The sequence below is a fragment of the Cryptotermes secundus genome, unplaced genomic scaffold (genome assembly GCF_002891405.2).
Source record: "Cryptotermes secundus unplaced genomic scaffold, Csec_1.0 scaffold78, whole genome shotgun sequence".
NCBI classification, from domain to species: domain Eukaryota; kingdom Metazoa; phylum Arthropoda; class Insecta; order Blattodea; family Kalotermitidae; genus Cryptotermes; species Cryptotermes secundus.
Genome location: NW_019721515.1, coordinates 144,662 through 158,027, shown reverse-complemented (window position 1 = coordinate 158,027; position 13,366 = coordinate 144,662). Strand labels below are relative to the sequence as shown.

The following is a 13,366-nucleotide window of genomic DNA, read 5'->3' as shown; positions in this document are numbered from 1 at the left end:
TCCACCAAATTCTCCATCATCATAATCCCCCGGGGCAGGCTACAATAGGCCAATCAGTGGCTGCCGTGCCGAGTGGACCCAATTGGACTCCACCTCCCACTAAGCGAATTAAAAAAAAAAACTAATGCCGAGGTCAAGAAAACGTGGATCTATACACCCACTTCCCCATACGCCATGGCGTAGTGCTTAATTCGTTAAGCACAGGGACAAATTTATCTTTACCTAATAATAACAACATAATGGTAAAATAATTTATGATGAACTGGAAAGGATGCAGAAGGAAGTTGCCGCGGCCCGATCGCAATAGGAGCCTGTAATTAGCGATGAGTGACTCAGTAAATTCAGCCCGGACAGGCGCTGTCCCGACCGAGATTCGAACCAAGCACCGCCCGAACATGAGGGAGCGATATCGCTACACCACCCCACTCGACGTCACTGTTACAGAGGCTGTGGGAGCAACGTAATGACTCTCTCATTAACGATAGAAACGTCACTACGTTTCTTGAGAATCATCATTAAATAACGGGAGTGTACTCCATTTTCGAGTATCTAGATTCTTCCAGTGCATTTCTGTTGCCCTGATAGTCGTTTATTGCAGATAAAAACCTATTATTGACAGAACTAATAAGAGCAGTCGGAGAAGCTCATGGAGGCAGGCCTAGGCCCACTGGGGCTGTAGTGCCAAGGGGGAAAAAAATGAGCAGTAATTTAGTTTACACTTATATTTAATNCTACAGGTACCGGTGCGTGCTATCAGCCCCGTTCAGCCAACGAGGTCGGCCGTCGGTACCTTGATACTTCCCCCATCTACCAGAGGCATTGGAAACTACTTGGGCGGGAAACTTGCCTAATAATTTTGCTCAGAGGTCTCCTAGAGACATGAGGATCTTTTGCGTGCCGTAAATCTACGACACGGGACCCACGGCTTAAAGTCCCTCCCGGAAGACTTGTTCCCTGAATTTTTCCGCCCTTAAAAATTCCACGACCTCCGCCGGGTTTGAACCCGCGTACCTTGAGTCATGAGGTGAGAACGTTACCCCTAGACTACGGAGGCCGCTTCGGTAGCGTAGTTGGTTGAGGCATTATGCTACAAGCCGGAAATTCGCGGGTTCGAGTCCCGATTTCGTGGATCATTTTAATTAACCTAATCCTTCCGGTAGCATTATGGCCCTGGGGTCGATCCAGCCTCTAACAGTAATGAGTACCAGGAATTTTCCTGGGGGGTAAAAGGCGGCTGGCGCGTAAGACTGACCCTACCGCCATCTGTGAGCCGACTGTCTAGATAATGTGGGACCCACAAAGTCTCGCAACCCTATGGGCCTTCACGACCTGTTACAGGGATAGCTTTTTTCTTTTTATTTCGGTAAAGCTTTCACGCCGAATACGCACCTTTGTAAGAACTGATGATTTTAATTGTTTACATCTAAAAATAAATAATGAAATGTCATACTTTTTGCTTTCTGGTGTACTCCTGTTCCTAACGTGAAGCGACGTAAAACCTGTCGTTACAATCAGTAATTAAGAACATACGTTGGAAGTAAAGCTATCACAATGGTGGCCGTAACGATTTCTATCGCCTGGGATATAACGCTGTGTAGTCCGGTTAAAAGTCAACTGACGTTTCGGAAGAACATATAACCTCTACTGAAACGTGAAAAGGTCTTGGAGACCGAAATTTGGTTTTGGGTAGGACGTACCAAATTAAAGAGACTATCACAAATATATCAAATGAATATGTATATATTAAATAACAAATACAAATACAACCTAAGTACCTGGAGGTAATAAGCCTCCAAGAATCACAATCGTACCGACCAGAAAAGGTGAATTGACTGCACAGTTCAGGGTCCCACAACAGAATGGATCACTCGCGTTGGACCTCAGCAGACGGGAATCAGGAAGTGGAACATTGGAAGGGGTAAGCAGTAAGAAAGGGGGTGGGGGACGCCCTCTGACGTAACGTAGACCCGGCGTTACATCCTCCCCCTCCAAAATTCACCCATGGGGGTTGACGCTGGGTGGAAGGGGGCTGCTGCTGATTGCTGATGGCCGGAGCGGTGGGTTGCATCCCGATGGTGAATAATATCAGGTGAGCGTAACACACGTACATAAGTCCCGCACTGGGCGTGCTCACAACGATCAAGTAGTGTAGATAAACACGATGCTACAGTCCGCACTCTGTACAAAAAGTGCTGATAGGTGTCCGCGACCACAACTCTGACATACGCGGCACCCACTCTGTCGCACATAGCCTGCAGCAATCGGGTCGTTCACCGGTTTAGTTCAGTCCCACCTGAAGACGCTCACTGCCGACTGCAGATGTCAATTTGCCTTTGAGACAGTAGGACACTACTTTTACGACTTAACACTATGCCAACGAAAAGCCAGTCAGTACTCGCTGCAAGCAGAGTTCCGCTTGCTGTCTGCTTCATACGATCGATTTCTAGCAAACTACAAACTTTTTGCACATTTAAGTTTTTTCTGATATCACCTGAAAGTTACACGCCGTCACCACGTTTTTAGTTGTAAACCGAAAAAAGGAAATATTTTTCCCATCAAACAGAACGCGAAATACAGACGTCATGGATCTGGCATGTTGTTTCACAGGCTATGAAAAAATTAAAATAATGACAGTTGCTTGTTTTTCGAGGATCTATTACCATACATAGCCGATCAGTGGCAGCAGGGTCTAAGGCATGACCTATCTTCTCCCACTCAAACACTGGGGTCGTGGGTTCGAATCCCTCTCGAAGCATGGATGTTTGTGTTTACTGTGTTGTACTGTATAGGTAGCGGCCTTGCGACGGGCTGATTCCCCGCCCAAGGAGTTCTACCGACTATCTATATGATTAAGAAAATTTTAAAACAGGTTCATCGTGGACAGTAGCACTCACAGAGCAGTAGTATTACGCATACTAAGTGCAGCAGGTTTAGTAGTCCATCATTTTTGAACTGACTGAAGAGCGTCAAAAGCATCAGGCTAGGGCCGAAACTTCATACAAAGTTTCGTGAAAGTAGATCATTTTGTTCTAGTCGAAAGACAGAACATATAAGGCGCCATGATGACTTTATAAGCCTGCCTCATTCCTGAAGGAAAGGATAACAGGCCGAACTTTGAGAAATGATTGCGCCTTCGGAAGACACGATCGCTGAATTTAAAGGCTGATTGGTATTCCGAAGGAAACAAGACTGTCCTGACTGAAATGAGTCGTGATAGTTCTCAGTCACTACAGACAATACTTGGATAGTACCTTAAAAGAAAACACAGCGTCCTTCTAGCGCAGTGTTAACCCGAGGAACATTCCTGCATGTCACTTCATATAAACTCCGCAGTTGAGAAATCGCCCCTACAGCCTATAAGTCGGGAAAAAAAGGGCACCGAGAGACAGATGGGGCACGCTGGTGGATGGACCAATCGACAACGGGGGGGGGATGGGGTGAAGTGCGTTCAAAAGCGATGTTTTCCCATGAACCTCATAGTATTGCCCATACAAAAGCTCAAACACTGTGTATCATGCAAGTCAAAGTTCATGGTATAATGAGAAGGTATTACAAGACCCACAGACTGCTGTTCATAAACAAATTTAAGATTAACATATTATTATTTGTCTGTTTGAGTCCATATTTGCTCGTGCTTATTTTATAATTGGCCTTTGGGCTGCTGTGTAAGCACGTAAATAAACAAAGAACTTGACTGAATTGCTATTATTATTATTATTATTATTATTATATGCTGAAAATTAAACATTTTATTTATTGGTTGCAGTCATATTTCATACTAGTCATCGTTCTTCCAGTAATTAAAATACTAATAGTATTCATTGTAAATAGTATATACAGAGTTATTCATAAGTCCATGAAATATTTTAAAAATTCACAACAAATAAACTATGCATCGGATCATGGTAATTCTTACGCCGATAGAGAATGAATCGAAGTTTTTTTAAAGCCTCCATTGTCTGCTAATCTCAGGTATGTTCACAACCATATTACCACTGCTGTGGCTCTGATCAACGGTGATATGCTGACACGGGTCTGGGACAAAACAGATTATCGCATAGATGTCTGCCGTATCAGCAAAGGTGGACACATTGAGAATCTGTGAACTATGTAAAAAAAAACTTGGTGCGTTTATCTCTATTTCAGTGTCATAAAATTTGGTATCCGTTGCGTAGTTTATTTATTGTACATTTTCAAGATGTTTCACGGACTTTCATAACTCTGTATATACATATATATGAATAGGTTTTACTTTCTCACTTCCCAGTGATAACTTCGATTCGTGACAATGGAATTATTATTATTATTATTCAAGCGACATAAATTGATTGCTTCTGAATTCTGTTTGTGAACTGTTTCGTCTTTATTCGTGCTCACTTTGTAATTAGCCTTCAGTTGTTAAACGAGCACGCAAATAAACAAGAACTGAACTCAGTTACTAATACTGTCATTACTAGCAGCGACAGCGGTAGTAGTAGTAGTAGTAGCAGCAGTAGCAGCAGTAATAATAATTTATACAAATGTGTTTTGTTGAATTTGAGGTCCTGACGGCGGTGACTTTAAAGAGGGTACACTTCTACATACCTAACTTCTATCAGCTGCTTGGGCTGCGTAACTTCGAACGGGAGGGTAATGACCGATATTGAATTTGTAAGGATTCAGTCCCAGGACTTTACTAGATCCAAAAAAAAACACAACGCAACAATTTCCTTGCCGAGAAATAAATTCGAGACCCCGCAGAATAGTATGCACGTTCACTCGTCTCTGAAACTCGTCGTTCGGTAAAGGTCAGTCAGAAGCTGCTTCCACTCTCGTCACGCTGAGACTGTTGTGGTCGGAAGAGCGGTAATACCCTCTTGAATATCATCAGTAAGTGGGGCGTTTCTTGGCTGCTCATCACCTCATCTTCGAAGAGATATTCAACCATTTTACACTGAATCACTATTCATAATTAATATAAAATATCAAGAGATCCTCCACACCATCTATATTCTACTCTACCAGTAAATTCACTGTAATTCTGAAAATGTGCAGAGCTTAGCACTCATATGGGCCACTTCTTACAACCGTCATTCAAGAGAAATCATGCTGCAGTTTATAATGGCCAGAACGTATTTGGAGTCAGGATTGCAGTGCTCCTTTCATCTAGAGTTAACCTTCTTCTATTTCTTATTAATTTCCCTCGCTTTTTCTACTTTGGTCTTAATCGATTAGCAAGTTGATGCCTATATCGACCTAATAATCCGCTTACCCGCTTCATCTTGGTCTTCGCACTGTATAGTCGATTATTCCGTGTTCTCTTCATCTGTCTTCTTTCGCTCAGTCCATCTGTATATTCTTTCAGACTTTTACCAATTGTAGCAATTTCTTCAATTACATTTTCGTTTTCCATTTTACAGATATTTCAGTACTTCTTGCCCTGCCTAATTCAGCTGAAGTCATGAGTGATTTGTTCTTGAAACTTCTATTACTATACTGTTATCGACTCAAATCTTAGTTCTCTTTCAAGTATTTCGCCACTAGCTAAATATTTTGTATAATTTAAATTAATATTATGTCCCTATTTATACAACTGATTACATCTATATAAGGACGCATACTTTTCAATGTCTCAAAATTAACATATACTTAAGAATAATGTGAGCTGAAGGCCTGTCAACATCAAACAGTTCATATTAACACAAGAAACTAATTAGGAAAAAGAAATTAATTACATTTTAACATAATTTCCACATTATTTTGATACGAAATACACCGATATATAAGATGATATTTGTCTAAAAGCCTGTACATAAGATGATATTGGTCTAAAAAGCTATCTCTGGACTCAGCGAGTACTGATAAATTTGCAGGCTCATGTGTCAGTCACATAAATAATACTAAATTATAATTACACCTTACATTAAAACTCACTTACCTGCGACAAGCAAACAACGTAAAGCACTCACTACATCAACAAAATCCTCTGTAACCTAACTACGATTGCGTGTTGCATCGTATTATTTCTATGTAGCAAAATAAAAGCGACGTTAAGTAACTCTGAAAAGAGTTAATCGATACCCATAATTAGTCCACCTATTCAACAGACAATTCCAACTTCCTTTCGCTGTTCAAAGTGAATTCTAGTCTTTCTCTATTCATAAATGTATAACCCGTTTGAAATTTCGTCACGTCTGCTTCTATTGTTCGGAACATGTCAAGGAATTAAGCCGAATTCTACAAAACTGGAACAAGCAATAAATGAAATAATCAAATGATCGTGAGAAAACGGGGTGTAACAATTTTTGCAACGTGTTCTAAATATTTCTAACATCATAAATGCATAATATATTTGCCTTAATTAGAAATAAGTGTCTCCTTGAGACAATGCTAAATAAACGGTTCCAGAAATATAAATCAGAATTATCAATTATTATACACACGTCAATATATAAAGCCGTGGTGATTCTTTAACAATCTATAAGCATTCAGCCTATGAAACATCTCTGAATCCCAGTTTATTGTTTAATGTTCTGCAGTTTGCTTGTAGGTATACAGAGAAGACAGTGATTTTAGATGGGAGTACCATAATAATATTTACATCAGTAAATTACAGACGGTACATATCGTAACCACTGAGATTGATTTCACTGCATCACAAATATAAAAAGTGAATAAAAGCTACAACACCACACATCTGTTATTGGCACATACGAATTTGGCCTCTATGTCATCTGACTTCTCCTCTGTTTTTCTTTCTTATCTAATAAAAGAGTCCGGTTGATTCAAGTTTATTTTTATTGTATTGTGACGGACCGTGAAAACGTTTGTTCCTACACAGAACATGCCAAGTTGGCCACAACTGGAGGTTATAATTACGAGAGACACTGTCACTTTCTGTTAGTAAAACAAAGTTTGGGAGACGACTGTACATTCATCTAGGACATTCTTGTATATTACTTTCGGAACTTACACTCATTTCTTAACAAGTTTAAAAGGGAAATCGGTCAGGATTTCAATCTATTTTCAACTTTAAGATTCTACTGCAGGAAAGACCTGAAAGTGGTCTGCATCTTTAAGGTCCGTATGTACACTACTCACTACATCTGAAGCTATAAAAATACAATAAAATTAAAATATCCTTTATATTGAGGGAATCCTGCGTTTATTCTGTCAGAAACCAGATATCCTGGCAGAGTATTGCATTATTATCCTTAGTTTACACAGGCAAATAATGGGACAGTAATTTAAAATACGCTTCTCCGTATTCTTAAACTCTGTATTCACAAGTCATAATTTGTTCCCTGCCGATCAGAATGGCCACAAAATTCAAGGCATGAAAGGTCTTCGCTCGCTTGAACACTGGGATCATGAGTTCGAATTCCACTTGAGGGGTGGATGTATACCTAATTTCTGTGTTTGTGTTTTTTGTGTAGGTAGTAGCCTTGTAACGGCCTGAACCCGTCCAGGGAGTCCTAATAGCTGTCTCTAAGATTCATAGCTTCAGACTGATTCTGAACGGGAACAGATCAGAGAGCCCAGTCCGTCAAGGTAGCAGAAGTTGTTTCTGTGCTTAATTAGTTAAGCACTCTGCCATGAAGACATATAGGGGAGTGGAGGTGTAGCTCCACCGTTCTTGACCTCGACACTAGATCGAAATGAGTGGTCAGCTTCATGACCTTGCTGCTTTACCTCCAGGGAAAGAGTCCCGGTACCCATTGCATACGAGGCTGGGCGGGCCCTAGGGCCGGTCTGGAAGACGTGGAGAAGAACATGTAATTGTTCTCTTCGCCGAATTTAATACCGCCCGAAATTAACAATAAGACATATGAGCACGTAGGAAATATGTGATGGGTACGAAATCTGTAGCAATTTTAGTCTGAATATGAAGGGAAGAGACCACTATGAAGTTACAGGAATTCAACGGTCCCAGCCCAGGGTCCATCAATGAATACGGTAATGAAATTTGGGTTTCACAAAAGGGGAAGAATTTCTTGACCAGCTGAGCGAGTACCAGTTTCTCAAACCAAAGAATTCTGGTCGACGTAATTAGATATTAAGCAGATCTTTGTCAGTGATTTATCATCCCGTCAATCTAAGCTACATAACCTTTCCGCTTGAAAACGCACACCCAAACCAACCGAGAACCGATCCCAAGGACGCAAACAAAAGGATTCTGCCACGGTTAGCCAAATCTATAGCCTTACTAATGACCTATCTTTACTTACGTGTCATTTATTAACACCCTGGTTTCGTTAATATTTGAAAGAACGTGGTTTGAAATACGGTTGTCTTTTTTTAGCCTTTTTATTCAACTAATTTAGTCGTGAAAATTTTCTTTGCGTAGGCTAATTACAAATCCAATTGTTTGGAGTAAACAGAACCTTCCTCGGTCACGGTATCCGAGCGGTCTCAGGTATGTACTGTCTTCGCTCGCTTGGAAACCGGGATCGTAGGTTAGAAACCAACTCAGGGCATGGATGTTTGTGTGCGTTTTTCTGTGTTTGTGTACAGGTAGAGGCCTTGCGACGAGCTGATCACCCGCCTAAGGAGTCCTACCGAATGTGTAAGATCTAGAAAACCCGAAGTGAACGGAGAAGTTCATGGAGGTAGGCCTAGGCCCACTGGGGCTGTAGTGCCAAGGAAAAGAAAATAGAACCTTCTCTTGGTTTATTTAATGACGATTTTTCAATCTAATTCGGTTATGCAGCGTCCACACTGGGAGAATAACGGTCAATACTAACTTGGATACGATTTGGAAAGATGGGGCCGTGCTCTGCTGGAATGACCGATTCAAATCATGAATATGATCATTGTGGCGAACTGGCCTACGAAACAAGAATAGACTTCAGAAGTTTCCGACAGTGCTTCAAGAAACAGAATCACTAACCATTCAACATCGCTCTTCGGTGCGAGGAATGCAATCAAATTGATCTACCCTTCTACTCCTGCATCTCGCAGACAAAGAAGAAAGACGCTATTATAGTAAAATCCGTCACAGGCTTCCAAAGTCATAAATTAAAACTTACCTCGAACTGAGTGCCTTTAGCGAAAACTAACCAGTGCCTAAACATCAGGATTTATTATTAAGACAACTAATTTTATTACGTCAGTTCAAAATGAATTGGCTTTCAATAAAGAAGCAATCAATTCGGCTCTCATTCCTCTTCTTGCAGGATTCTTCAATGTGAGAGTTTCAACAATACACAATTTCTTCAATAATTTGATTTGACCGTGAGTCGGGATAGTGCAGTCGGTATACAGACTCTCTACGGGCTGGACGACCAAGGGGTAGGAGTTCGGGTCCCGGTGTGTGCAAGAATTTTTACTTCTCCATGTCGTCCAGACCGGCTCTGGGGCCCGCCCAGCCTCCAATCCAATGGGTACTGGGGCCTCTTTCACCGGGGATAAAGCGGCCGGGGTGTGAAGCTGACCACTCACCTCCAACTAATGCCAAGGTCAAGAAAACGTGGGTCTATACAGCCACTTCACCATACGTCTTCGTGGCGTAATGCTTAATTAATTAAACACAGGGACAACTTTACCTTTATCTTACATTTGATTCAACCGTCGCTAAACAGTACCACGCGGAATCGTGTGACTTAAATCTATTGCCTTACTTCGCTTAATGACGATTTAACTTTAACGTTTATGTAGCGTCGATGATAAATAGTCTTGAATAAAGTGAGTGTGGTGCGGGATGGCGACCGCTTTAAGGTACTATCATCCCCAGAATTTGATAGATGAGGCTAAGAAAACCCTTCAGTGACCTTAGCCAACGTAACGCTGGCCTCCTGGCGAATAATCAAATCGTACAAGGAATCCGGCCTACTCAACGGCGACGCTCGGGGTTATATCTTTGCGGTAACACTTCTTTTTGGTTTGGAAAATGAATATGAAAGGCGAGCAATTAATAATCTAAATATATCTCTAGAACTACTGGAAATTTCGCTCTGATTTCTTGTCCAAAATACCGAACTTGAAGAAATATTTCATTGAAACTAACAGCTACAACTGTTGTCCTAATAAAAAAGTAACACGTAGTATTTGAGGTTCTCACAGCGATGGCTATGAAGAGTTCTGTCTTCTGGGATACAGCGCCATGCTCTCCATGCAAGATTAACATTACTGTCGTTCCCAGAGATACGGGTTGGATGATAAAGAGATGGATGAAAATGGCTCAGGAGAGTGTCCAACGGCAAGATTTGGTATCATAAATGGAACCTTCGGGTTCACCTACCAGCATGTTAAGCTATATGGACAGACTTAAATAATAAGATGCATTCTAAAGTTATTTACCGAATGACTCATAAGTTATGTAAGAACGCTTTATCGATTTTATATCATATTTATGTCCAGAGTACATGAAAGAATCATTAATTAAAAGTAAACATAAAGCTATCTCCGTAACATACCGTGGAGGGCCATAGGGTTGCGAGACGTCGAGGCTCCCACATTTTCTAATCAATTGGCTCACAGATGACGGTAATATTGACAGCCTTAAGCGCCGACCGCCCTTTACCCCTATAAAGACTCCTGGTACTCATTTCTGTTAGCGGTTGAGTCGACCCCAGGGCTACAGTGCTGCTAGAAGGATTAGGTCAACTTAAGGAACCAATGACCTCATTGGGAATAGAACCCGCGACCTTCACGCTTGTGGCATAGTGCCTCAACCAACTACGCTGCCGCGTGCACCCGACAGAATCATTATAAACTTTTAATGAATTGACTGTAGAACCACATTTCAAGGACGTATTGCAGCATTTATTCGAAGGCACTGAATAATACCGCAAGATCTCAACAAATCAGGTATCTCCGTCCACATATGAAGCACAGCTACAATATACAAGTCATAAGCGTTGTGTTTGTGCGAGCTTACTAAATACACACTCAATCAATGAGAGAAATATTTGTAACGAGGCTGTCAGGACCGACTGTAAACCACCATTGCAGAACATGCATGGCCGGGCATGGAACATGAAATACTTCCGTCAGGCAGGGATTCGAGCCAATGTCTCTCCAACGGAAAAGAAACAGGCGTGATGATCACTGTAAAGCAATGTTCCCGCTGTTATAAATGACACAAACATGCCAAAAGTCTTTAAGACTGAATATTCCAAGCCACCATTCCAGCTATGTTTATTGATAGTCATATGCCAATTTTTATATTTCTGATGTCCAATGAATTTATGATATATTCAATCACTTATCAAACTTTCTATCGACTAACTGAGCAGGTTTCCTGAAACATTAAATCATCGACAGGTACTCGGTTCACGCGGTAGCGTAGTTGGTTGAGGCACTATGCTACAAGCCAAGAGGTCACGGGTTCAAATCCCGATGAGGCCATTGGATTTTTTTCAATTGACCTAATCCTTCCAGCCGCACTATGGGCCTGGGGCGACTCAGCCTCTAACAGAAATGAGTACCAGGAATTAATTAATTAATTTTCCTGGGGAGTAAAGCACGACTGGCGCGTAAGACTGACAACCTTACCGCCATCTTTGACCCGATTGTCCAGATAATGTGGGATACTCAACGTCTCACAACCCTATGGGTCTTCACGGCCTGTTAAAAGGATAGCTTTACTTCTTTACTTTTACAAGCCCTTTCCACCCACCCTTTGTACACAGCCTCTCGTCTGAATCGAAACAAAGTGACTTCTACGGCTGAAACAGTTCAATTAAATAATCTATGAACCATTCGACACAAAATCACGTGAAACTATCACTCCGGACTAGCTTGGAATGGGGCCGTTACTGTCGGCTATCTGGTCATATTCTGTTCCCCCAAAACCGAGTGCGAATATATCTTAGCGAAGGATCATAACCCTATCTTTAAATGTATCTACTGTACGAACAATGGGCACTTCACAGTTTTAACTACTTTATGTGGCACAGTCATTATTTCAGCGTATATCTCTATATTTCGCTTGAAACCGAATAAAAAACAATTTACATTTATAAAGCTATTTCATTCAAAGGCTCTTCTAAAACGCATAATGAAACAGGCTGTGTAAATGAAGTTTGCTAATGTAAAACACGTTGCGATATCAGGGCAATTAATACTGCCATTGAAAGGTCGATACCCGCTTCGATTACTTTACTCGTACTGCATTTAACCATACTGCATGCACCAATGGAACACTAATCTTCAGTCATGCTTACCGTTTAATGTTAACGTTGGTCTTCAATTAGTCATAAAACATAATCTATAATAATCAGATATCATTGGATTATTATTTTTTTTTTGTATCTGTATTTGTACGCCGTTTAAAATAATTGCTTCTTTTTTAATACATGGCCGTTAATCATGAAAGTGTTACGGAACAAAACAGTGCACAATTCATACCGCTATGGCATTTTTGTCAAGCACGTCCAATTCCTCTTGCAACATACGAAAACTGAAGACTGTTACATAAAGACTCCGACACATTGAGACTATGTACAGTCGGATATGATGATTAATATGGTGGAATACGTTTCGCAGGGGAAGCCCAAGTACCCGAAGAAAACCTGCCCCAGTACCACTTTGTCCACCAAAAATATCACATGACATGGGATCGAGCCCGGGAATTCTCTGTTAGAATCCGGTGACCAACCGCCCGAGCTACGGGACGGTCCATACGGACGTGTTCTCACCTGCACACTAACTGTCGCTAACACGAAAACTGCACATTACAGCGGTAGTCTTAAAAGCATAGTTACGAACTAAGCTACACTGAATGTCCGACCGCAATTTTAGTTTATGTGGCATTTCTACTTACCAAAAACACGACCACCATACGCATTCACGAACGCTAGGGCGAAGAAAATGGCTACGAAGCCTGTAGACATGATGTATGAATTCTCATGCCACACCAAGTCGCAAACAGGGAAGTAATGTTGATGTTTCGTGTTTCGACATCTCTTTCAGAATGGTATCTTCACTGCACTGATAAGTCACTCTATGCACTAATGACACAACACACGAATCTAGGCACCCCCCCGAAACAGAGAGATAGCCACAAAAGTGTCAGACGAGCCGCATATGATTCCGTCACTTCCTCCGCACATGTTCGCGCGTAGACTGGCAAGCAGTGCCCACAAGGCGCGTTACCGGACTGGGACTAGCGCCTGCAGAGTCCTCGCGCGGAGCACACACTAACCGAATGAAGCTTGCGCATACACCGATAGTACGGGACGGTCAAGTTCACCAAATTTTCCTTGTGCAATAAATGCGTCCTTCTGCCCCCCCCCACACTGGACACTGATCACGCCTAGTAACATAAACACGGCGAAATGATTTACCATTGAAGTTAAAGCAGCTCACAGGCGCTAGGTTTATCAGAACACTGATTAGTAGCATAAGCGGTCTGTGTTTTACAACAGCTGAAGTCAAAAGAGCG

General features: G+C 41.6%; 1 protein-coding gene across 1 annotated transcript in view; it reads right to left on the bottom strand.

Moving 5' to 3' along the window:
• The window catches only part of LOC111875417, a 213,921-nt gene extending 200,854 nt beyond the window's left edge, over positions 1-13,067 (bottom strand). Inside the window, exon 1 of the mRNA XM_033755805.1 lies at positions 12,746-13,067. Within this exon, the coding sequence (XP_033611696.1) occupies positions 12,746-12,815 (70 nt within the window). The 5' untranslated portion in view covers positions 12,816-13,067. The remainder of the gene's footprint in view (positions 1-12,745) is intronic.
• Positions 13,068-13,366: the final 299 nt, after the last annotated feature.